General features: G+C 41.8%; 1 protein-coding gene across 2 annotated transcripts in view; it reads left to right on the plus strand.

Annotated features, from left to right (window-relative positions):
* ACBD6 (acyl-CoA binding domain containing 6) overlaps positions 1-26938 on the plus strand; it is an 88984-nt gene that overhangs the window by 36567 nt on the left and 25479 nt on the right. Inside the window, exons 5-7 of one of the 2 annotated variants that reach the window (XM_062003733.1) lie at positions 1239-1344; positions 8293-8382; positions 17716-18005. In XM_062003733.1, coding sequence (XP_061859717.1) covers positions 1239-1344; positions 8293-8382; positions 17716-17799 — 280 coding nt within the window. In that variant the 3' untranslated portion in view covers positions 17800-18005. Of the gene's footprint in view, positions 1-1238; positions 1345-8292; positions 8383-17715; positions 18006-26938 lie in introns of those variants that run through there. The other variant, XM_062003732.1, reaches the window with a different exon arrangement.

The raw sequence follows: 26938 nt of genomic DNA on the forward strand, positions 1-26938 counted from the left end.
CAGGATTTATAGAGCATTTGCAGAGTTGGTTATTCCAGAAAAGCTAAATCATATCCAAATAGCTGTGTCAGGTCACTTCCCCCTTACAGACAGTAATATCCTCAAGAAAATACTGTAGAAAGCTTGTCTGGAGGTTGTGGGCAGGACAATGGCCTGGTATTAGTCTGTCAGTGTTAATGTGCCTTCTCTCTGCTGGTGCAGAAGTGTGTGTCGCTGTGCAATGGGGAAAAAGCAACTGGAACCAAGTGACTTGTACAGTGTTGTCTGGAAAGCAGCTTTGCCCAGAATGCTGCATTCAGCATCCAAGGGTCCGTTTGAGAGGTTGGACTAACAAGGCAAGACTGGAGGGACTTCCTAACGTATCAAGTCAGCCCTTGTTAGTAGGGCCAGTCATGTCTCATGACCTCCATCATGAATCTGTCAAGCTCCATCTTGAGCAATATAAGCTTTTACCTTTTCTAATCCCACCATGAGATTCCTTTTTTTCCCCCAGAATTCAATCAAATTGTATCTGAAACATGCAGTGGTCTGTTTCCCAGGAGCTTGTGAATGGGCAAGACCCGCAACGAGTGAGTTCATGAGAGAACAGTTAAGAAACTGGAAGATTTCTGTAATGTCCCTAGGCTTAAACATGGAGTATGAAGTCATGTGTGGCACTCAGCTCTTTCTAAGAAAGGTGCAGTTCAGTCATTTGAAAGGACTTCTTGCATACAAAGGTTAGGAGTGACATACAGGAGAACAGTGCTGCTGAAGGAGCAAGGTGAGAGAGAGAGGTCAGAGGAAGTGACTTCTCTGGAAAAAGCAGCACTCTACTGCTAGAGCTATCAGCACTTTTTCACAGCTTTTACTCAGGAAGGAAAGAGATACTTCAAGTATGAAAAATTAGAGTATAACTTTGTAATCTTAGGTGCATAACAATAGGAGACAAAGTCAAAGTTGACATGGACCTGTGGCTGTCTGGAAGGGAACAGGAGACATGGCCTTGGTGGCTTTAGTGCTTTAATTTTTGAGGGGCTAAAGGTTGCAGATCATCACTTTCTTTGTAATCCATTCATCAGAAATGCAAGTTCTGTCTTTTAAGCTGGGGGGAAAAAACCCTATTATTATGCACCTGCATTACTGTTTCAGTCCAGGGATAGTATTGAAATATCTGTAGGAAAGTTAGAGCATGTGATGTGCATGGGGCCTTTGTGTCGTACAGTAACATGGTGCTTCTTTTGGTTTTGTTTCCTGAATAGAGAAGAGGACAAGAACATTTTTGATTACTGCAGAGAAAACAACATTGAGTACGTAACCAAAGCCATTCGATCAAAAAAAGTGGATGTGAATGTCACAGATGAGGAGGTATGGAGAAAAAGATAAAGACCATAAAACTCTTAACTGGTTTATTTTTGTGTTCATTGCTATTCCTTTTCAACATTCTCTGGTTAGGATTGTCATAACAAGGTACTACAACAGTTGGACAAACACTTGGTCGTTAAGATAGAGACAATCTATTTGAAAATAGCTTTCTACTGTATTTCTTGTAGTGAATGTACTAACTTGTAGTGAATGTACTAACTGATGCTCTGGCATATCATAAACTTACTTCCTGTGTTATTTTCAGCAACACCGGCAGCCAGTCACAGAGTAAGATCTTCTGAATACCTGTCATTCCCCCCTTGTACACTAAATACTGTCAAATAGAAGTAGGAAGTGAAAAGGCTTTTTGTTTGACCAGTGAACTCAGTCCACAGATGAAATGGGATTTCTGCCATGCCATCCGTTTTTCATAGTTCCCAGGTGGAGGGCAAATGAGTGACACTGGCTTTCTGGCATCACAGAAACAGTGACATTGTCCAGTCTTTCTTTGCTTACCAAACTCAAAACGCCATTTCCCTGTAGAGAGATAATGCAGGCATTGCCAGAAACCACAAGAAAAAGGTAAATGTCTAAAACTGTGAAGTGGCTTGATCCTTTTCTTGGTGCAAGTAAACACCTGGTGTGGACAGTTACCTCTTAATCCTTCAGGCGATGTAGTGGTCCCAGCTTTATTGCCTTGGTTTTGATGCTTGCCTGCTGCCATCTAGCCCTACTTATGGTCTGACATATGTACAGCTACTTTTGCCCGCTGCTTTCCAGCACATTGTGTTTTGGTGAACAGATGAAGTGCTTACACATTCATAGACTGAGACGCCACAAATTCAGTTGGGTTCTCCTGTAGCTCTAAGCAGATTTCTGCCCTCTGAGCCATGACAGCCCCGGCTGGGGCTCTGAATGCTGATGGCAGGGCCTTTTATTATTAATCAGGAATTCATGTGAATTAATTTTCAGAGGAGAGGAGGGGAGGGTGTTCACAATCAGGTTTGGAAATTCACATCATAAATTCAATGAACTGAAACTGTCATGTGCCACACAGTCACTGCAACAGCACCATCCCTCCTGCTGATCACAGGTTGCACAAGTAAGTGTAACTTACAGGACAGACCCACACGGCACAGGTGGAGTCTTTTCATTAATAAAAGCTCATTTTGGGGATTTCAGGCTTGCAATAAGTGTATAATAACATCATGTTAGCGTTGCTTCATTTCCACTGGCAAGGTGCTCTTTCACAGGTAGCAGGGTTCAGAAACTCATACTTTTCTTTATGTTCAAGCAATAGATAGGCTTGTCTTCAGCCAAAGAAATTTATGTTTAAAAAAACCCCTAAATATTTGGTGAAAGATAGCTGAAATACATTTTTAGAGCCAGATCTGAAAACTGACAGGTGACATCCTCTTTGGGAGTTATCCACAAGTCTCTGATGCAAGAGGAGACCTATTACTGAGCTAATTGGTATTAGCACAGGACTGTGGCAGAATGTAGAATTGCTTGAGCTGAAAATCCTGTCTACCTGTGAAGGACTCATGGGAAGATTCCCATTGGTGCAAAATTCCCCCATAAATGAAATTCTCTCAGCCTCAGTGATTTTGGCTTACCGCAGCAAATGCTCAAACAGGGGAGTAAGAATCTGGATTTTGGCAAGTGCTGGCTTCCTTAAGCTTGACTCTAACTGTTCAAAACAAAAAAGAAGCAACAAAGAAATAGCATACAAAAAAGAGAAATCTGAAAGAAATATTTATTCCATGTTATGTTTTAAGGAGCTGAAACCATTACTAGTGTTGCTCAGTATCCAAATGTGTTTTTCATAATCAAGAGGGTAGCTTATTTTCCAATATCATGCAGGTTGATTGAAGTTTTAGAACCCCTTTTAGACTAGTGATAACCCAGATCAGGCCTTTGGTGGAGTGAAGCGTATGCAGGCGTAATCTTGTCATTTTTATTAACTATTTTAGTGTTACTGTATAAATACATCCTGCCATATCCAGAAGATGCCTCTCTTAGCCCTTTGAACATAACTCATGCTGTCAGTCCTTTGATTTAAATGCATATAAATTTAAAATGGCAGCAGAGATACACAGAGTTAACTTGTTATGAAACAAAAATCTACTGAAGCACCACATAGTCTCGTGCAAAACTGCAAGGATGCTAGGCTCAGCCTTTCTTTGTGCAATAAAGATTTGGCAGAGGTTGTAAGGTGTTTAGATTTTATTTCTCTGTGATGTGTTAGTACTGCATCTAATTGTATCCTCTCATTTTGTGCAAACCTGAAATAAGTCAGCGAAAGGAGAAAAGAAATAGGGAATAAAATGTAAAATGGGGACTAGCCAAGTTACTTGATGCAAAAAGATTTCAAAAAGGCCAATAGATGTCTCTGGGGTTTAGACAGATGCACTTGGCAACTTTCAAAGCTTAAGTGGTCTTCTCCCCACAAGAAATAGGATCTTCACATACAGCATTCAAGCCAGCGTACCTGCTAACAGTTTAAATAGAATAAACTTCAATTTAGAATTAAACAAAGAATCTAATGACAGTAATCATGTACAAGCTTCCATTTACTGTATCTAAATTGCCCAGAGTTCAACAGAATGGCTTGCATTCACTTAGGAGTAGCACAGACTAAAACAACCTGTTTCTTTTAACGTTATGTCAGCAGGACTAATGAAATAAGAAATGGACTGTGGCTGCTAAGTCACCACAGGCACATCCTGGTAGTGTGGATTGCTTCCTGCCTTTTTGAGACCAATATTTCTTCAACTTTTAACAAACCAGAGACTGCCCGAAGGCATAGATGTAATTTGTGCCAAGAGCTGTGGAGGTTGTAGATAGATAATTTTTTTTTTAATTGTTGGAGAAATCCCAGTAAACAAACATGTTACCTGTGTGCAGTATTTAAGCCTTTGCCAAAAGTTTAATGAAAGGCATCTGAAATGATGCTCACTTGGCCCTCAGTCCTCGTGCTATTGAGACAGCAAGTGCCAAATCGGTGCCAGCTTGCCAAGGAGAGGACAGAGGAAAAAATGGGTTTGAAGAAGGATCACATACTGCTGGATTTACAGGCTTACTCCCATTAGAAAAATTTCCCCAAATGTTTCAGAGCTCTGAAAATTATTGTCTTCCACGTCACATCTGAAGTTTACCTGCAAAACTGCAACGACGGCCCTTCCATTCACTGCTTTTTGCCACCACGGGGCAATGCAGCCATTACATATGTATATTCTTAATTACCAGTAATAAAACACTTGCCACAAGTTAGAGTGGCTCTCATTGCTCTAGAGCTATTACAACTGCAAACATCGTGCCTAGAAGTATAGCTTAATATTGTAGCACATCCATTCAGTTTGGCTTTGTTCTCCTCTTTCTCTGCCCTGGCTAATTGATGTGAAAATCATTCCCATCCGTTTGTCTGCTGAGACTCAGTATATCTGAGACAAATCCCCGTCCTGTGCTTTGTTTGTGAACACCGTGTGACTTGGAGCTGAGCAAAATTGATGTGCTGTTGGCTTGAGAAACTGCTGCAGAAGCTGGCCAAGCTGGCAGTGGTTATCCAAGCAAAGCACGGAAGATTTAAGAGGCAGGGTTAGCGCACTGGGGCTATTTTTATGCCTTTTTTTTATTATTATTAAATACTTCAAAGACGGGAAAATGTATCCTCTCAAGTAACTTCTGCAACAACTGCTGTGTTTTTTGAATTGCAAGGGGGGAGTATGATGTTGGACTGCATTTAGTCAAGACCTCACTACTGCAGTGCTTTCCAATACAAAATTATTCATGTTGCTTCAGATTTCCTGCAGCTTAATACAATAGTCATATGAGAAGTGTTTTGTGTAAGCTCAGTCTGTGGCTCTTTAAGATTTCTGCCATGTTATTTAAACATACAAACACATGTTATATGCTGATATAAAGCAGCAACTCTGTGGCCCAAAGAATTTTTCAACATGTATAGGTGATATCCACACCATACAAAGAGTTGGGCTGTACATTCAGTTTAAGTTTCTTATTGCTGAGGTTTAAGTAAGACATGGGAAGCAATTGGACTTTGTAGGTGTGTAGCTGCCCAGGTACATTAGCTACAACTCCTGCCCAAGTACATAAGCTACAAGTCCTGAGTGTTTTAATTTGCCTGATACTATGCAAGTTTTCACTGTGAGGGTGAGGGAGCCCTGGCACAGGCTGCCCAGAGGGGTTGTGGAGTCTCCTTCCTTGGAGGTCTTCAAGACCCACCTGGACATGTTCCTGTGCGACCTGATCTAAGTGAACCTGCTTCTGCAGGGGGGTTGGACTAGATGATCTCTGAAGGTCCCTTCCAACCCTACCATTCTGTGATTCTATGATAAGTAATAGTGAGCATTATCTTGTTTTAAATACAAATGTATTAGTAATGCTTTTTGTTATACAGTCAGTAGGTTGAGATTCTTCTGTGGGGATTTTTACTTCCACGTCCAATGGTGTGTTCTTGCACAAGTCTCCAGAGTCCCTCACACTTTGTGTTTAGGTTGTAGTATGCTGCAAGGATGCAGACATTTCTTGGGTGGAACGTGTCAGCTTTTAATAGTGCACAATTACAATGCAGAGCCATTTAAGGCACTAATTGGAAAATATTGTATCCATTTAGAATTGCAGACAAAATATATAGGTAAGCAGAGTGTAATTACCCAAAGTGGAATTGGCCCAAGACTTGAAATCCATACTCCTGCAAATAGCACAAGAAGATTTTTAATGGCTATAGATGATCAGACTTCGGTTTCTTGTCTTGCTCAAAAGGCAACAGTTGGCAGCAGAACCTGTCTTCCAGTGTCATGAGAAGGGAGCAGTCACACAGTGCTGTGGTACCCCTGAGCTTGACCGTTATGAGCTTAACTCAGCCAAGTTCACCACCAGTAAAATGAGATTCTGCTTGTCCAGAGATGAGTGCAAACCAACATGTTACAGCCACTAATCTGTAACATGAATTCTGATCTCAAAGATAGAAATGCCTTTATTGTGTTATGTAATTGCACAATAATTGCATTTGCTGAATTAAGATATTATTTCTCTACATATACATAAAGCAACTGAAATAATCCATTGAAGTATTTCTTGCTGCTGTGGACATTGGAGATTGTGCTTCCGTCATTTGAAATAAACATCTGTGGCACGAAACAGTTGGTATTTGTCCAACTGAAATCCTTAGTCTTAAGTCCAGAGATAAGTTAAGGATGCTAAACATGAATTAAAGATCTTTCCATGTTTACCAGTTGTTTTGAGTTGTACCCTTTCCCGCTTTTAGACTTTGATAGTGGTGTTGAGTGCAAGAACATTAATCATGAAATGGCCCGTGGATGTCATCAGTACTTCCACAGAAATTCAGTCAGAAAATTCATTCTAATTCAAGGTTAATTAGTGTAACATTAAAATTATGTGTTACAAAAATTAATTGCTTGCTGGGTCAAAAAGTCAGTTAAAAAGCTTAATGCCTTGTGTCTGAGATCTTGTTTCCTTACTCAAAATCCTGTTCTACCTCTGCTACCCTGCCCAAGAATATAATGCAGAAGCAACATGAACTTCAGATGCAGGTGTCTTCTGCCCCTCCTGCTGTTTTGGCACTGCAATTGGGAAATTTGGCTCACAGTTCCCATTAGCAGATAAATGAGTTGCTCACCTTGTTCCCCACTGCTCTGTCGGCAGATTTATAACTGGGCTAATGTCACTGATTTAATCTGTGAAGGTTTGTGACTGTTTTGTGTAGCATACTGGAAAACATAGTTAGGTCAGTCTGATGGTGTCACAGCTTGAGGGGTGAGTTCGTGGTTATATACAGGGTCATTTCCAAGGAATCCCCTGCAAATGTTCCTAAATCAAGAAAGGCTGATACTAACAGAAAGCCTCATTTACTAAGTGTACATAGTAAACAAAACCAAAAGCCTTCTTCCATCTCAGGCTACTTTGAGCTACTTTTCTCATTGGACTTGTCAATATATCAAGTATTTTTTTAATTTGTAGAAAATATCTTAAAGCTACTTGTCAGAAGGTTCTGTTACTGCTTTGAGTTATGCATCTTAAGAGGATAAGCACTCTAGCCTCAGCACAGGGCTGTTAAAGTGTATGAAAATGTGTCACAGCTCTGCTGGGATATCCTGTTGCAAAAACAAGCATTCAGCATCTCCGAAGCTTGGCTGGTCTAGCCCAGAATCAGAGCAACACCCGTGAACCCAAGCCCAAAAGCCTGGCTTCACTTTAGCCTGTCCATAACCCTTTCTGAGGCCAGATAGGTTTTTAGGTGTGCATGTCAACCTTTAGAGAGGTCCTGCACCACTTCCCATGTCTTTGACAGGCAGAAAGGTCTGAACTGCCATTGCACCCCCTCCTGCAGTGGCAGAGACTTGTAGAAAGGGGATGGCTGGAGGCATGGATGCAGCAGCCTGTGTTGCAGAGCTGAAGGGGAGAATGTCATGGGTGGTGCCTGCCCAGACACCCAGTGTTAATCTTCTCTTGCAGCACAAGCAAGGCCCATGAGTCAAGTGTTTTGGACCTGCCAGAGGAATGAGGTTTTAGGGGCTTGGTATCCAGGTGGCTTATGCAGCACTGAAAATCTTACTCTTGCTCTGTAAGTCTTTGCTCCCAGAAAAGACAAAGATGTCAGAATCCCAAGTCTGTATAGGAAAGTCATGTTACAGCTCCTGCTTTTCATGCTTTGCTGCCTTTTCCCTCTAATGTTTTTTTTTCTGGCTGCAAGTTTGATGCTAAATTGAGAAAAAACTGAACTCTGTGTTACTTTCAACATTTCTAACATTATTCTGTAAGTCCAAATTGGGTGTGTTACAAATTAGTGTGTTACATACTAACGTTAGTGCAATTTAAAAAAAAAAAGTCTACTCAATGCTTAGTGGGAAGACTGTGATTCTCCATGGGGCTTTTTGTCTGGCTTTGTTAATTTTCCTCTGGATGTTGCAGGGCCGGGCTCTGCTCCACTGGGCGTGCGACAGAGGACACAAGGAGCTGGTTTCAATACTGTTAGAGCATGCTGCTGATGTTAACAGCCAGGTAAGAAAGGAACTAAAAGATGAAATGGATCAATGTGTTATGTAGCATCCAGACTAAATGTTTTGCATGAAACTGAATTCTTCCAAAACTCTATAGTAAGTTCTCTCAGGGCACTTACCATGGAGAACAACCTGGGTAGCCTGGGAAAAATAACAGTATTTGGTTCCATTAAATACATAGTCATAAGGGGCCTTTTTCATTTCCTGCTGAAATTTCTCCCTGCAGTGAAGTTTCTTAATCACCTGACTGTGGCTTCCAATGTGGTCCATGGCACTAATGGCAAGATGGATTTCCTACGGACGAGGTGTTTGTTAGCTTACTACATAAAGTGCATTCTCCAATGTATTTTTTGTGACACTATGGTCTCAGCAGAACTTTGTGGACTAATGGAACGAGAATCCCACTTTTCTTAGCAGAAAAGCATCTGATAAATGCCTGTTTTCAGCATAGCATGGCAAGGGGAGGTGATGCTTCAGGTCACGGTGTGGTTGACAGCTGCAGTAGGGTCTCGGTGCTGACTGAGGGCAAGGTCAAACAGCTTATGCCATTTCCATCCCAACATACCACCCTCACACCCTTGGGAGTCACCATTTCTAGTACAATTTAACTGAACTTAACATAAACCAGCTTTTAAGCAATTGCAGTTTGCAGCCCTTGTGCTTGAGCTTAACTAGTTCTAGGGTGCCTTATATTAGACCAGACTGTGAACTGTGCTGGTTCAGCAACCGCTTTGCGAGCGGTTCATTACAGCCAGCTTGAGTCTGCCTGTGCTCCTGGTTTTGTCAGCTTGTTGTAATTAAGGGCTGACCTGTGTAAATGTGATCCTGTTCAGAAATAATTGTCCAACATATTTCTGTCAAATTATGATTGACTGCTCTTCACCAGTATGGCATTTGCTGGCTTTGCTCGCCTGCCCAGCTTGGACATAGAAACACCTCTGCTGACAAATCTGCAAGCTCGTACCGGCGAGATGTTAAGCAGCCTTGTGATAAATGCTTCAGGAATTTTAAGAGGTGGACCTTAAGCTCAGTTGCAATCTGAAGGCTTATCAGCAGACCCATAATGTTCACAGGCTATAAGCAGCTGTTTTGGTGTTTACACACATGAAAGATGCCTTTCTTGCCATTGCCTGGTCAGAATTGCAGGTAGGATGGGTATTACGAAGCATGGCTCTGCAGTAGCTGGGGAGACACGTCTCTTCATTCTTAGACCTTGGGGATTTTGGTTGTAATGGATTTTATAGTTTTTCCTTACAAAGAAGAGAGACAGTGGAGCCAGTACAAATGGGGGGGCTTTGCATGGCCCACTGTCAGACTCGACTGTCACCTTTCAGTCAGAGCTGATAAGTGACATGTTGGATGTGTCTGGAAACAGCTTTGCCTTGAAATCAGGGAAGAGGTGGCTCAGACTCCTGGTCATCTCCTTTGCCCTGCCAGCCTGGGAGATGTTTCTGTCTGGGAGGCTGCACCACCACAGCAACCTGAAAAGTTGCTTCTCTGATGTTCCTCTCATTTCTTTGGAGATAAAGTCTGACTCCTAGGGAGAGGAGAGTCATCTTATTTTTTTCCTGAACATTAATTTTGTGTTAAATTCTTCTTCTCTTTTTTTCCTTTTTGATGTATTGCACATTTTCTAACCAGATTATTTTTGGCCAGTAACAAAAGGTTAATAATAGCTATAAAAAGAAAATCAATCTTTGAATATTTTTCTTCACCCACCAAGGTAATAAAAGAGAATGTTTTTATAAAGGTCTCTGTTTTCACGTAGGTGTCTTCCCAGAGAAGGCAGACACATTTTTATTCTCAGCCATAGATAAATTTCAATAACATTTCAAGACTTTGTGACCTATTGTTTATTTCTCTCTTTTTTTAAATTTTGGTCTTTACCCTGTAAGAATTCACATCCAAAGCAAGAGCAGAAGGAATTTTAAGAGCAACTAGAAGAAAAAGAGAGAGAGAAAAGCTCTGGCTCCCTAACAGGCCATAAACACCGCAGCGCCTGCTATTACGCATTACCAAATGTGCTACCAGTTAATGTGTAGGCTATAAAGAACAGTAGGTTAAGTGTAAGGGAATCTCTGGCTGTTGTCTCAGAGTGATGCACTGTCTCTCAGTAGAGGATCCCTTCACAGGCTGCATTCAGGACCTCTGCCAGAGCCCAGCCTGCATGCAGCCTCAGCCATTTCCACCCGCTGCTCAGGGCTTTGAGTGGTTTTCTGTCTCTTTTAGTTTTGCAGCAGTGCCTGCATGCAGGCACCATAAGAGAAAAAGAATAAACAGAGATTATGAGGGTTATGAGAAATGTTATAGGCCATTTTGTTTTTAAATTGCCTGTGTTTTAGTATGCTTCTAGAAAGTTAGTCAAACAGCACAACAGATCTGTGCTCTTTTCTGTTACCTTTTTAATAAAGTCTCTTCCATCCTGGCACTCTCAGAGTGTGCTAAAGGTTTTAGCTGCCCTAAGCAGACGGTGACGGTGGTGATAGGTGACCTGGAGCAAGTCATAGCATTTCACTGTTCCTTATTCACTTTTTGCTGCCTTATTTTAGTTATCTTTGTACTATCCATTGTCAAAGTACTTGCAGTCTCTGGATCAAGAGGCTCTGCAAAAGTCAGCTTACTGCTTGGACAGCTTGAGAGCGGGAGGAGAGGTTGCCTGGCTCCACTCATTCCTGTAGCATGCTCAAAGCAGCTTGGATTCTGGGAATAACCTCATGATCCAACCCCTGTGCTTTTTATTTTAAACATTTTCAAAAGGGTGGTTCACTAATGTCACGGAAAAGCTGCAACCATTGAGTTCATAATTAGCTCTAATAGCACATTTGAAAAGAGGTGGGAAGTGATTGCCATGGGCAAGGGGATACAGAAAGGCAACAGGCTTCTCTACTTTGTTGAAAAGGGGCATTTATGTGTAATTGAATTACCTAAATCTTCAGAGCCAGAGGCCGTTTCAAAGTGGGTGGTGGTAGGGTATTTTGGAGCTCTGCTGGAAATACCCAGAGTTTGATGCTCAGTCTGAAAACAGCTTCCTTCCACTGGAACTGTTTGCCTAAACTGGAGGCTTTTGATTGAGTGGTGAAGTGAAAGAAAGGGGAATATATTCGTAATGTGAGGGTTAAGAAGGAGCTCAAGGACATGGTTGTAATATCCATTTCTTGTGTTAAAATATATGAAGACGTGAATAAGTTTTCCTTGTAGAGTATGAGCAACAAAGGAAAACTTTTTTCCACTACAGAGAGAGCTTTTCCTTCTAATATTCTCTCTGGCCTTGGGAAATGTTTTTGGGGGCTGAAGAAGCAGTGAATGCAGTGCAGATTTGCACACCAGCTTTGCCCTCCCCAGCAGCTGTGACATAGCATCCCCCTCAGTGTTCCCTGTGCTAGGAGCAAGGGAGGTGGCCTGATCACAGACTTCACTTGTCTTCAGTTGTACCTGGTGGTGGAGTGCCAGTGTAGAAGAGACAGAACAGCTCTCTTGTATGTCAAGTGCTGCTTAACTAGTTCTCAGAGGAGCTCATGTAGAGTATTTAGGAGGAAGCTTGGGCACATCATACTGCTTCAGTGCTATTGAGTGGAGGAGTGCTCTTGGGGAAGACTCTGGGCACCTACTCCTGCAAGAGCAAGGCAACTAAGGCAGCTTGAAAAGGAGGGTTCTGTGCATCAATACAAAGGCCCCACATGATTGCTACTCCTATGCACAGAGGGCATGACAAGCATACACATTACTGGTGCCTTATTAAGAAAGAGGAAAGGCATCATGCTGTAGTAATTAAGAGAGGACAAATAACATCTCTCACTTGTGACATCAAAACAGTAGACTGCAGGCTGTCCCCTCTAGACCATAGACTGTCCTCCTGGTCTTGTTGTGGCTGCTCCTTATCCCATTTGTGAGTACTCATTACTCAAAAATAATAATCTTTGTTTTCAGGGCATGCCCTTGGGAGTGTGGGGAGAAGTATCTTGGAGTGATTGCCACAGATCAGCCTACTTTGAAAAAGCTTTTTGAGCCTATTTGGCTATGTGAACAAATCTTAAAATAAATATTGTTAGTTCTAAGTAGAACCCAGGATAATGAGAGGCTGTGTATGTATCTGTGTGGTAGAGCAGCAGAGTTAAAATTGCATCTAAGTCTTATTTTATAGTTTTCAAACTACATATTGTGCATTTCCGTTAGCTTATCACTGTTCTGGTCATTTGTGTATGCTAAAATTGTACTAGAATTATGACTACAAGATGAAAAAAGCTAGAACTGGTCATTTTTTTATTTGCTGACCTTTCACTTTCCTAGCAAAGGTGCAGATCACTGTACTGAGACTTTAACCACTTGTCAGCAAGTTCTTAATGGTCACCCATGGACCCTCAGGGTTTTGAAAAGGAAACACGAGAACCACAGCTGAAAATCATCAGATTAGGAAATCTGTTGCTACTACATGTGGGTTTTCTTTTATTCATTCATATACACCAGTAATTTTAGTGAAAAGCATCTAGTGCCTGTGCTGTCTGCAGAAAGAATTGGTTGATCTCTGGTGCCAATGTTGTGTCTGTGTCTTGTACCAATTCGCCCAGGGCTGCACAGCTGTCTAAAGTCGAGCTTATTAACACATGATTTTAAGTTAGCTGGATTTTTTTTTCCTCAAAGACATCTAGAGTAGCAGGAGGAATGTTGTTGCCTCCCCAGCTTGTCTTTTCTCCCAGTCCCCTGTCACAAACCTCTAGCAGACAGCTGCATCTCTCCTCTCTATTTGCATGCTAACACACTGGTGAGTCAGGGGGCTTCTGGAGACAGGAACCTGGAGTAGCCATCCCCTTGTAATGCCTTCCCTCACATCCTCATTGGGGGGGAGTGGAGAAAAAGGAAAAATCTTTTCAAATGAAGACAATACAAACATAATAAATGGCAGGGAGGGTTCATCTCCCTCGTGACTCAATCCTTCTCAAACAACATTATTATTGACTGGCCTATTGGTTGCCAAAAAGGAAAATCAATTGTACTAGAAGTAGTTGCTGGGCCACAGATCATGGTACTAACCCAGCAGAGACAGGTTGATTTTTATCAACTATCCAAAGACTAATTTCCACCATTAGCTAAAAATGAAGTAGTAATTATGGATATGTCAAAGACTGCTAAGATTGGTGGTCTGTTGGGTTTTTTTTTATTTGTGTGGGTTTTCTGTTTTTCTGCCTGACTCTAAAGGATTGTGTCTGTGTAGGATTAAAAGAAGCAAAAAGTCAGACTTGCCTGCCTTTCACTACATGTTTGGTTTTTTTTTTTCATTTCAGTCATGTTTGTTTAGATTTGAAAGCAAGAATATGAATGGCTTCAGTCTCTGCATGGGCCTCATGTTGTGTAAACGTTTAAAACTTAAGCTGGTTTCGGCAAACATGCATCCATTCCCTGCCTCCTGCTCTGAAGATAGGTCATGCCCTTGCTTTTCTGTATCTATAGGGAGATTTCAGGACAACTTGACTGTTCTGTCTGAGGACCAAAGGTTGCAGGCTGTATCTACACAGCTTTCCCTCTCCCCGGTGAACGTGTGTGTCTGTCCATGCAGCCCACTATCTTTGCTGCAAGCTGATGGGTGCAAACCCACTTGTAGGTAGGATGCCCACTGCCAAAGTAGTCTGCTGTTATGAGCATTCTCTAGACCCGGCTGACATTAAAAAAGAAAATGTCTGAGCCTTGTGCCTTTGCCATTAATGTCCCTAATATAAATTTTCCCCTAAATATACTAAAAGCCTGGCTCATAAAGATCCTGTCCTGGATCTGAGAATTGCTGCAGAGGGTTTGGCATAGTTTTGCTCACAGCAAGCAAAGCATGTCACAGGTACCGCTCAATTGACCTTTGTTACAGTGGCAAACAGGTGAAGACACTAAGCAAAGATGAAGAGCAAAGCAATGACAGTAGAATTATTAACCACAATAGTTTTCTTCTTTTCTTATATCTCCCTTCTTCAATCCCTGTCTGGATATTTCTGTAGTCAGCTTTGCCAAGCAGATCTCAGAAGACACTGCGGGCTTATACCCCTTCAGTCTTAACATTGTTGCCAATAGGTGTGAAAGCCATTAGCCAAAAGAAAGGAGAGATCTGCTTAGTGACAGAGGGTAGCTTTCTACATTAAAGCATTGACATGGTGCCAGTCACAGTTATTAGAAGTGGCACAGCTCCACGTCTCTCCTGCAGGTCTCTCTGTGGAATGTAGATTGGCAGCAGGTTGAATGTTAAATGGTCACCACTCAGCAGATGCTGATTTTACTTACTGAGAGAAAAGTCCCTTTCAGCAGAAACATTTGCAAAATATTTGCAGCTCAAAATATATGCTGGGAGGGGCAGTTTTATCCCTGGTTTGCTCTTCACCTTCTGAAGACAACCTCAAGCCTCATCAACATAAGCTTTAGGTTGTACAGACGATGAGATGATTCCTTCTGCTGATACAGGCTGGGCTTTTTTGCATTATTTCTTCCCATCTTCCAGATTGACATGTACAGTCTTTGTTTCTTCTGTTCCCTGTAGACATATGAATCATTGCTTCATTGCTGGTGCAACAAAGCAGTTGGCACCTTTGCTCAGGCAGTATGTGTGCAGCGTTGCCTGCAAAGCAGGCTCACCAGCTGAGAGAGCAACTGCGGGCTTCTCTGTTGTTCCAGCAGTGATATCAGGGTCCACTCAGTCCTGTCAACCACTACAGGCAAAACCAGTGTTTGAAAACTGAAATCCAAAAGCTGGTCCTGAAAAAAAACCAAGCAGTGGTGTCTGTTGCTTTACCCTCAAAATCTAAACCTGCTTTCAGGGCAATCAAAATGCAGGATTTAAAGCCAGGGACTGAAGACAGTGGCACATTGCTGTGAGGTCGCACGCCTTGCGGGCATCACCTTGTGTTGCGGGCTATGTTGTGCAGAGGGAGGCATTTTCAGTGGTCAGTGCTGGTACAGGAGGAATGCAGTCTGGCAGCAGGCACAGTTTTAGCTCAGGGAGCCTGACCACCCTCTGCAACAGGGAGTCTTGTGCCTGTTCCACTCTTGACCACCACAGCTGTTTTGTGGCACAATGGCTGCAGTCTGCCAATGCTCATAGTAGGCAGAGGCCAGCAGCAGTGAGCTTTGAGGTCAGTGCAGGTGGCACTATGTGTTCTGTTGCAGAGGAGAACCAGGTATCTTACTTTCTTTATGTGTCTTTGCAGAGGGACGAAAGAGCTTTACCGTGAATGCCTCCCTGTAAGGAGGTGGGATGGCCCTATGCCCCTTTGTCTCTTGGTCTCAGGGTCATCTTTGAAATAAGCAAGTGGCAAAACACCTGCAATTTGTGAAGTCATTGTTGGAAATGCTTTAGCCTCTCATTAAGGTGTTTAGTTAACTGCACAAACAGGATACCACTGGCAGCCAAGCTGGTTTTTCAGGTGAAGCATCATTGTAGGAATGGTCTCTAGTCACCACAGGAATGGTCTCTAGCCTTGCTTCATTTCCTCTAGCCTTGGCATTGCTTCATGCCAGAGGAACCACCTTTGCCAAGCAGTCAACTGCTCTTTGCTCCAGGAGAGAATGTTCCTAGAACATCTCTTTTTGCATTCAGCCTCTTGAAAAAGCTTTCCCTGTTTTGAACAGCTAAATTCTCCCAGTCATCTTCTCCCTGAGGACTTTTCAAGATGCAGAAGTCTGGTTTTGCTTTCTAAATGGAGTTTTATGTTATCTGTTGTTGGCAATTATCTCTTCCAGTCTGCTTTAAGAAACAAAACTAAACAAACCCCCACACAACAAAATCCATTAGAAGAACAGTTCTGAGTGCATCATTGAGGCATCTTGAATTTGCAGTCTTTGGTGCAAAGTACTTCTGTTAGTTTTCCTAAAGATTGCTCTAACACTTTAGATGTTGGGTGAACTACACTTTATACTTGTTCTGTTGAGATTTTAAGTAAGTTCTTTGATGATCATAGCTGTTTCTTGGCTCCATGAATTATAAGTGTCAAAACAGCACTCAAAGGGCAAAGCTAAGGTAGGAGGTCTCAACTTGTACATTTGACTTCTGCATCAATGAGAACAGCTGTTAGGGCAGGAGTCTTTCTAGCTCAGTATTGTGTCTTCAGTGGCAGGGAAGAGTAAATGCTTAGGGACCAGAGTAGGGTAAGCATGTAGTGATGGTTTCATATATTTTCCCAGAGTCTGTGGCTTGGAGGTTTCCTGAACTACTGGTGTTATCTTTGCACTCCTGGATTTTTCTTTGATAAATTTCTCTGATTCCTCATTGGATTCGCAGCCTTTTGTGCCAGTGAGAGTTCTGTAGTTTAACTGTACATTTGCTTTGCACTTGCCACGATCGGTTCATGTGAGTGCCCATCGTTCCTGTGTAATGAGAAACAGTAATTGTTCCTCCAGTTACCTTCCCTGTCCTGCTTTTTGCTTTATTTGCTTCCTTGATTTTCCTTGATCACTTGGTTTTCAGACTGAAGAGTTTATCTATTCAATCCTACCCCATTTGGAAGCTGCTTGGTAGCTTTGCCCCTTGTCATTCTTTGAATAATTTCTAGTTCTTTCTTCTTTCCTTCCAGGTGAAGGCAGTAGCACTTGTCTTCATGCCAAAGCTGTAGTAAGTGCAAGATGAAATTTAATAAAGCAATTTAATAACATTTCCTTATTTCTTCTTTTTTTTTCAAATGCATCCTTCTTGTTTGCCTTTTATTAACTACCACTGAATACCACTGAGCTGATGTTAGACTAGAGCTGTCTATAACTCCCTGTGATCTGTTTCTGCAGAGGTAGTGGCTAGTTTGGAACTCATCACTGTAGATTTAGACTAAAGATTGCTTTTCCACATATGCATTACTTATTTATTAGCACTGAATTTCATCTGCGGGGTTTTTTTCACCCTGTTGCTCTGAGATCCTTTTGTAGCATTTTAGAGTCAGCTTTTGGTTTAACAGACTTGGATGCCTCAGTCTCAGCATGCTTTCCCTGTTTGTGTGGTTTGAACAAACCAAGCTCTTGCACTCTTTCCTCAGAGATTTCAGCCATCACCAGCAATTTTGCAAGCTGGTTGTTTATTCCTGTTCAGTCTTTACTTTTGTAGTCAGTTATCAAGCAGCACAAAGACCTTCCCTCCTGCTTATGACGTTATCATTTAATGGCCATGGGTGAGGATTATTATCAAAAGGCTTTGGAAATCCATGTAAACACACTACTAGTATGAGGGGTAGCAGAAGTCTCAGTGGTGCTTGCCTGCATGGGCAAACAGAGGCTGGTGCTATCCTCCCTCTGCCTGTCACAGAGAGGCTGCTTAGTTGCTCCCTTTTGCAACAAACCAAGTAAATCCTATCCTGAAGTAACTTTCTAATTTATCAAACAGATAAATTGGCTGTCCCACATTGAAATGGGTCTTCTGCCCTCTTACAAGGCTAAGCTTGGCTGGGATAAATCCACTCTGTCCTGAGAAGGGTTTCTTGGAAAATGAAGGCCTGAACTGATGTGAAGGTGGAAGGTGCGTTGAAGTTGTCTGCCACGTTTTGTTCTGGGGTTAGGAGCTGTCTGCGAGCTGAGCACCAGCGCTGGAAGAATTGGTAAACTTCCATCATCTGTTTCTGCTGTTCCAGCCAATTAAACATTAAAATGAGCGTGACAAATAAGTGTTCATTTATGGGTCAATAACTCTGTTGTATGTCTGTGACATGGCTGGCCGAGACAATCCATTTCGGTGCAGTCCTGAGCAACCCGACATCTTCAAGTATGTAATTGCTTTTCTAGGGAAAGAGAAGTAATAAGGATAATGTAGCTATCAGGCCCCAACTGACTAGTTCAGAAACTTCCCCTTGCCAATCAAATTTCTTTGGTATTCAACCTGGTTTAGGCTCTTTCCAAAGGCATTATTGTGATGTCAGAAAATATCCTGATGGATATATCTCCAGTGTTAGATGTTAGCTTCTTGAAGACACTTGGTTTTGTCCACCAGCCAATTACCTATCTGTATGAAGAGTCTTTATGGCAATAGACAGGGTTGCCTTGTCCCTCTCCTTTCCTTTCCCACTCTCTGTTATAGTTTTTTTTTTCTCAGCACTATTACATTATTAAATGCTTAATGACTATTCCATTCCTGCTAACTCTACTTTTGATGAGCTGCAGTAATTAAACTTTCTAACGGCAAAGTGTGTGTTGGATTCCTTTGTAGGAAGGGCACATTTGGGGAGCTGAAGTAATGGGGGATAAAACTCAATTAATGAATAGAAATAAAAAGAAGTAAACGAGGTAATCAGACTCAGAGGAATTAGTATTGGCAGGTTCTGAATGATGCTCGGGGATGAACAATCTTTCAAAATCCTTCCTTGTATGCTGCTGCCGTCTATTTATTATTAAAATAACATGATCCATGAGGCGCACGGGGTGACTCCCAGCCTAGCTAATTCTAATTAATCCAGTCAGGGAGAGCAGCAGGGTAAGTGGAGCAGTCTATCGGATTGAAATTCATAACTTAATTGAGGTCAAAGTCCCGGGTTGGGAGAACAAAAGTCTTTCGCTGGGACCAGGCAGATCAATAGCAATAAATATCTGGCTTGGATACAAGTGGCTTAAAGTGACGGATTATCTGACACTGGCCAGAGGTCTTGGTCTTGTTCAGGGCAAAGTCCTGTGGTGCATACAATGTAGGGTGGCTTTTGTCAGTGTTCCCTCCAAAACCCTGAAGAACCCATAAAGGGCTCCTAGGAACCACAGAAGGACACTCGTAAAGAAGTCCATGTGAGTCATGCTGAAATTTGGATTTGGTTTCTCAAGGTACAGGTCTCTCAGTAGCAGCACAAGGACATGTGTCACATTAGTGCTGATGGAGGTTGGAAGAAGTTGCTCAAGCTTACAGGAACTTGGAGCTAAATCACAGCATGTTCAGAGAAGGACCTTTAGGATCGGGGAAAGCTGAGCAGTAGCGATTGATGGCTGTGTGCCAGTTCTATATTTATAGTATGTTTATATAAGAGGAGAGAGGAAGAGTGGAGGAGGAAAGTGTAAATAATGATTAGGGTAGGTTTGTGGTGTGAGAGAAGGCAGCAGAGGCAGATATGGTCTCACCTGTTCTTCAGAAAAGCAGTCAGTGTCTGCTCTGACCTCCAAAATGTTCTCTTTGTAGGCCAGGGTTTGTATGTACTAATAACATCTGTCTGCCCAAGCTTTTACCCAAGTACAGCATGACTTTTGAGTGTTGACTACACCTCCAACCTCCAAACTCCTGAGCCATGGGAAGAAGCACGACGTCCTAGCCCTAGACCTGTGACATTGCATTGTACACACAGCCCTCCCTAGGAGAGGCTGTGGAAATATTCATCATTACCAACTTCTCTGAACTTTTAAATAAGAAGGTACTTCAACTGGAGTTCAATATTAGAATGCAGTCTTCACCCAGTCTGTTATTAATGCAATGTTTATGCAGATTTGACTGTTCTGCTCGTATCCTCTTTGCAGAGGACAAATACTGCTGTGGTCAGCATTCGATACATCCCTGATGGATGTTGTTCTGCCAACGTACTTCAACACGGCTTGGAAGAGAGATGGAAACCGCAGCTTGGACGTAGCCAGTGACTTAGTTTGACATACCTGCTCCTCCTATTAACGCTGCATAAGTCTAAAGCATATGTTAATGTCCGACTTTCCAAAAAAGTTCAGATTTCTTTGGCTTATTCTGGTTTAGAGGTGCAGGTCAAATGCCTTGTCTGGTCAGCTATTGGATTTTAACATAATGAGCAACTGTTGCGGTTTCTGTGTGTATAAATGGTCCTGTACCTTCTCACCCTTCTGAAACTGTCTCTGCAAAACACCTCTTGCTTTCCACTCCAGCACATTTGCTTTGGATGAACAGAATGCAGTGAACAAGGCAGCTATTCAATAAATATGTATTCTTGCTATTACTAATACTACTTGTTATTATACTACATTCCTCATTTGTGTCTCATTCATGGCACAACTTCCTCTTCTTCCTTTTAAGTTGGTAGCTACCCTCTCCACGTTTTTGCTGCATTGTTTGTGTGCTTCTGCTTCATTCCTGCCCAGTCTGGACGGGAGCAAAACAGAGTTCCTGAGGCTATAAAACAGTTATAAATAAAACTGCATTGCCAACTGTGATTTTTCTTATTATTGGGCAAGAGGGAGGCTGAGTAACTTAAGTGTGTGCAAAAACTAATAGAAAAATCCAGACGTACCACAGTGCTGAACAATTCACCACTTAGCAGTAAAATGTCATGAGCAAAGCATGTCCTGAAGATACAGAACTTGGAGATGGGTATTTCCCTTTAGATTGTGTTACAGCTTTGATAAGGTTTAGGAGGAAAAAATGGAAATATGAATATTACCTTTTCTTCTTCTTCTTCATAGAGACACACCTGCAGTGCAGACATGCTGTTTGTAATTTTAAGAAACAGAATTGATATACATTCAAGTGCTTTTGCTAAACTTCAGACTTTTTCTGTCTGGTAGGGATGGTAGGCTTTTATTTATAAGTGAGAGAATTTAGGGGGTTTTCAGCTGAGAGGAGTAGCAGGATAGGTCTGTTCAGAGCTAGGTATGTTATAAAAAACACAGTGGTAGATGCCCAGATCTGTAGAATCCCTGTTGATTCGGTGAGGAAATTCCCTTTATGGCTATTTTCAGAGCCGTGTTCAGGTTTCTAATTCTCCATTTTTGCTAGAGAATCCCGGCGTGACCTTGAGCAAGTCACTTGATTTCTTTCTGTCTTGGTTTCCCATTTGGGAAATGGTGGGGAAAATAATCATTTTTTATCTCATGGATATAACAAGATTATAAAAATATGGTAGTTCTAAGATCCTTAGAAAACTGATCAAATGAAATTAAACAATCTGGATAAAATGAGATGAACCAAGCATGAAACTATTAGTGAAAGAAATGTTTCTTTATCTTCTACAAATAAAAATGCAAAGTGATTAAGTGGGTCTTTTCTAGCTATTAGCAATAACAGCTCTAGCCAGCTGACTTCTGTCACCCTTGAAAATTAATTTGTGGGGTACAGTCTTGAATTTAGTATGCTCACAATAAATACCCCTAAAAATGTTGTCACCTTCTCTGATGCATGATGTTACTGCTACGATAGTACTGCAATTACTTGCCCTACAGATAAAAAGTGGCTGCTTTAAATGAGATGTTCTAGCACAATGGTTTGTAAGTTTCTTTTACTTGATTTTTTTTTCCCCCTCGGATATTTTCTTCTTTTATTGTACATCCACCAGTATTTTTGTGAGGCCAGGGAAAGGAAAAGAAATAGCGTTAAAGGTGCCATGGCATTCTGGCTTGTTTCAGCAATAGTGTGACCAGCAGAAACAGGACAGTGATTGTGCCCCTGTACTCGGTGCTGGTGAGGCTGCACCTTGAATACTGTGTTCAATTTTGGGCCCCTCAGTACAAGAAGGACATTGAGTTGCTGCAGCATGTCCAGAGATGGGCAACAGAGCTGGGGAAGGGTCTGGAGCACAAGTCTGATGAGGAGCAGCTGAGGGAACTGGGAGTGTTCAGTCTGGAGGACGCATGGGGGAGACACGAGCACTCTCTACATCTACCCAAAGGTGAGTTTTATTAGCTGGGGGTTGGTCTCTTCTCTCCAGTAACAAGTAATAAGACAAGAGGAAATGAGCCGAAGTTGCACCAGGGGAGGTTTAGATTGGTTTTCCCTCAGAGGGTTGTCAAACACTATCCCAGGCTGTCCAGGGAGATGGTGGAGTCCCCAGCCCTGGAGATATTGCAAAGCCATGTAGGTGAGGTGATGAGGCACATGGGTTAGTGCTGGGCTTGTCAGTGTGAGAGGAGCAGTCGCACTTGATGATCTTAAAGGACTTTTCCCATCAAAGTGATTCTGCCTTTCTGTGATGAGAGTACCATTTCTATCAGCATTTTCTTTCCTTGTCTTGGTGATCAGATGGGAAATGCCTCCTGTTCAGCATGGCTCTCAAAGCAAGGTAGTGATTCATAAACAAAACAGCAAGAAATGAGTTTTGACCAGTTGATTTTCTTCAACAAGGAATGAAGACAAGAGAAGTATTTCAGAAAGCAATAGGCTGGAATGTGCTACAGAGAAACCAGGACAAGTGCTTGGACTTGGCCAGAGGCAGGGTACTTGTGTGCAAGAAATTTCAATTTATTCTTTTTTCTTTTTTTTTTTTAAATCAAGTTTTAATCATGTTCACACTGTACAGATGAAATCTGAGTCAAAAGCCAGGTCTGCAAAAGCTGTCTGGTTACCTTCTCTGCCATGCCCTATTCCTGCTGCAATTGTCAGGATATTTTCAAGCGGTGCTCACAGATTACACGGTAATTTGGCTTCTGAAGTGGTATGAAATTGAGCATTGCACTTTAAATTCTAGTGGTCAAACTCAAAAGAGATTTGTAAAGTTATGGCTTGGCAATTGCAAATGATCAATTTTTCATAGCTTAATAACTGAGTGCTTGTTTTTTGAATGATGGGAAGTGATCATGTACCCCCTTACCTCTAGCCCTAACTGGGAAGTAACAGAGGTTAATTTAAACCATGAAGGCACTTTCGATCTGAATGTTTCACAGCAGCAGAAAAACTTGGAGCTACAGTGACTTCAAATCATTAATTTTACTTCTCAGATGGAAAGTTAAGCATGGATATGGTCAGTTTGCATTCATCAGCTGGTGAGATAACAACTAGCTAAGGCACAGGAGCCTCATCTCTTGGAATAAACCACAATGTAAAGACAGATTATAAATGTATATCAGTAAGAGTCTATAATTGATGATGTGAACTAGAGCATTCACTTAGCATTCATTTAGAGGTGTTTTAAAAATTGGTTTTTCATTTTTGTTTAGCAGCAAAAAATGTTCCTCTTGTGCACATGTAACTTTATATGAAGCAGCTCTCTGAATTTACCTAACTACAAGATCCTGTTTTGTTTTACCTCAGGGAAAGGAAAGCCTATCTTGAGTAGAAAAGAAAAAGTCTTTTCAAGCTTTTAAAAGATTTACTAAAACTTCACATTTTCACTGCTCTGCCCAGTTCTCTCCCCAGGTGCACCTGAGAACTGAATGCAACTGTAGTGCCTTTCTGTGCGCCAAGCAAGGCAGACCAATATGCTGGCACATAGGTAATGGCAACTTTAATTCTACCTCTTCCAGCTTATTTTGTCTGCTGTAGCTAGTAGAAATGCCAGTCAAGGTATCAAGCAAGTGCAAAGAGCGTCCCTATCCCAAAAATATCCCAAAATGCATCTTGGCATCAGATGCAGTGCAACAGGTAATGCAATTGGAAAGGTTGAGTGAATGAAAGTAGGAGAACAAAACGGAGATCAGCAGAAAAATGGCATTCTTGGCTCATCACTTCCCCAAGCAATGCCAGACACAGAGGGTCATGGCAGAAGTAGTCTTACTGAGGATACTAAGGTGTCATTAACTGAGGACTTCTGATGAAGGATAAACACGTGAATTCCCCACATAAGTCAACGGGACTTTTATTGGCTTGGATCTGAGGGCTGAATGTGTTCTGCCATCACTTAAAAAGCACCCTACAAGTGTTGCATCTTTGTCAAGTCCATTGGCAGAGAAATTCAGCTATGGGGCAGAAATGGGAGACTTTTCGTAGAGAAAAAGAGAAAATCGCTTCATTTGTGTAGAAATGTGTCACAGCTGTTCCCAGTGCAAAAAACATTTCCTCTTGGGATAGGATGGTTTAAAAACATAGTCATCTGGCTGCAAAATTGTTTCTGATTTAAGCAGACAGTGGTACTAATAGCAGCACTGCATTTCTGGAGGGTTGATGTTTTCAAGCTTGTACCCAGCTACTGAAAACATCTGGCACAGCTCCTGGTCTCCAGGATGTCATCTTCCATTTAAATGTGGGAGTTTGCTGTTTCTAAACTGAGAATATCTGAACAATATTCCCTAAATGAGGAACTGTCCATCTAGATTTACCAACCACAACCCTTCTTGTTTGACATGGCTGCTTGTTAGTGCCTGTAGGAGCATCTCTTGCATCATCAAGTAGCATATAAATATCCAACTCAGTGCTTTTCAATCATCTTTTTGTCCTTGAGACACTTGATTTGTAGCTGGTGCTATGCTTCAGTGAGTCAGCTGTGTGTCCTGTGAGTCTGGAGTTGTAACCAGTCACAGATGGTCCAAGAGATCCAAAAATGTAAGATTATGTTGTGGGTGTCTGGTGTGCTTTTGGCAACACTCATTTCCCAGATACAAGCAGATTAGTGGTTCCTGTATCATGTTTGCTTTCAGTGCGTTAGGCAGGAAAGTTTGCTGTGGCTTTGGAGAAGTAAGAAGGTAGAAAAAAAAAAGAAGTTTGCCATATTTTCTTGAAAATTTGAGATCTAGTTATTGTTGGTGCTACGAACCTTATGTCCTACTCTAACTTTGAGGTGTTATGTTTGAGGTGCAGTATCAGGACCCACAATAACCATTGCCACAGCATCTTGGCCAGGCACAGTTTTTCCCATTGTGTTCCGTTCTGGCAAGATCCTTTTTGCATCTTCTCAACCAGTTTTCACTTCCTTTTCTCTTGTGTGCCTCATAGCTGCTGGGCCAGCTAAGCTACACATCTATAAAACATGAAGTGGTTACTGTCTGATTGGAGCTCCTGCTGGTAGAGTCTGTTGGAGTGAGCTGCCAAGGCATCCCCAGGAAGAATCCTCTTGCTTTCCTTTTCCTAAGATACTAATTATCTGATAGCTACAGCTTCAGCATCTGATATTTCATACCCACTTCTGCTGCAGTGGATAGCACATGATTATAAGCAGCAAGGTGTGGTGCCCTCCCTTGTGCACTCCCTTTGATACCATCTAGGGAAAAAGAGAGAAATGCAGTAAACGTTTGATCTTTAGCGCTGAGGCTTTCATTTTGCCGCAAAGAAAAAAATCCTAAGCAATGTTTTAACATAAGATTCACAAGGTTTCAAAGAGACATCAGTTAAACCTGCCTGCTCTGCGACAGCCAACAAGTGGATCTTTCAGCTGTCTGAGTGTTCCCTGGAGGTTCACATTATTAATATTTGCCTTATGACAAGGTGGCTGTGCTGATGCCAGGGGTTTTTTTTTCCCCCAGTCGGCATGATTAATTCTTCTTTCCTTTCTTAATATCTCTGAGCCAGATGCTGCTAAATGTCCTCATAGGGGTGTATCGCTGTTCTTAACAGCTCCTCCTTTTCCTCCCCCCGCCTCCCCGTTCCGACTAATTCATATAATGGCTCCAGAGGTGTGTTTTGTAGAGTCACAAAAAGCAAAACTTTGAAAGCTTCTTGAGGTGACGCACCTGACGTGCAAATCTGGCCTCATGACGTTCCTGGTGGGTTTGAAAGCTTAGTGCCAGGTAGTCTGTCAATTACATTTCCCATTTCAGAGCGTGCCTATTTGCCTAGCACTTTACAAATTATATCCATGCAGAACTGCTGAAATGCAAGTATTCTTGGTGGGGAGAGTGACAGCAGGGTGTTGAACTAGCATTTTGGAGAAAGCAAAGGAAGTTTTGGCTGAGGAAGAGGAGACACACTTGTATTATGTATGGAAACTGCAGTGGATCTTCAAGCACTGACTTATTTTAAAGGCTTCAAAAACATTGCAGTACTGAAGAGGGTCTATATTCTTCAAACAGAAATTATTTGTCCTTCAGAACTCTTGTTCCAAAATGCAGCTGTCCAGCCTTGGGTTTTACCAGCTCAGCGAGCAGAAGACCTTAGAAAGCTCTACAGCAAACAGCATGTTTCCAAGGAATTCCTCCTTTTTCCATCTCTCTCCATTAGTTCTCTCCAGATAACAGATTTGTGAGTCTTTAGTATTTATCCTCAGCTTTTCTCAGTCATTAATGCATTCACCTCTACATCTCAGGGTATGTTTCCTGGAGGAAGCAAAACCCAGAAAGAGTTGGTGGTAAAGAGATTAGCATATAGCTAGTTATTTGTGTGTGTGTTAATACTGTGTGTGAGAGGCAGACCATTGGATTTAATGGTGAAAGTTTTAATTTAAGAAGCCTAGAAAATAGCTTCTTAATTTCTTACATCTATTATGCTCTACTGTTGAAGTTTTTCCAATATAACAGTAAGAAAAGGTACAATACAAAGTAATGAATTTTCTGGTGCAAATAAGGCTGTAATTAGGGCAATGAAATCTTTATTTTGTCTCTGTTTTTTTGTGTGTGATTCTGTGAGGATACTAAGAACATCCTCAGAGTGAGGATACTCTCAAGAGTATCCTACGTGAAGAGCAGGAGGACTCCTGCAGCATTCCTTTGTGTAACAGAGGACTGGTCATTTAGCTGTGCATCAAGCAGGCTTGGACAGCCCTTTAGCCCACAGCAGCGTGGGAATTAAGTTAAAATTAACCTAATTCCAAACCTGAGTTTGGAAAACAACTAGCACCACTTTATTTGTCCATTTAATTGAATTATATGACGCTGTGTAAGGATGCTGACCCACAGACGTAAATTGCTCCACCCTACCCATTTCCCTCCTTAATTCTTTCATGCTAATGGAGCTGATGGAGATGTTGACTGCACAGAGAGACAAAAAAAAAAGAAGAGGCTGGAAATAAAAGGGACTGTTCTAGCCTCGTGCAAACCTTCCC

This window comes from Colius striatus, chromosome 10, assembly GCF_028858725.1.
Source record: "Colius striatus isolate bColStr4 chromosome 10, bColStr4.1.hap1, whole genome shotgun sequence".
NCBI lineage: Eukaryota > Metazoa > Chordata > Aves > Coliiformes > Coliidae > Colius > Colius striatus.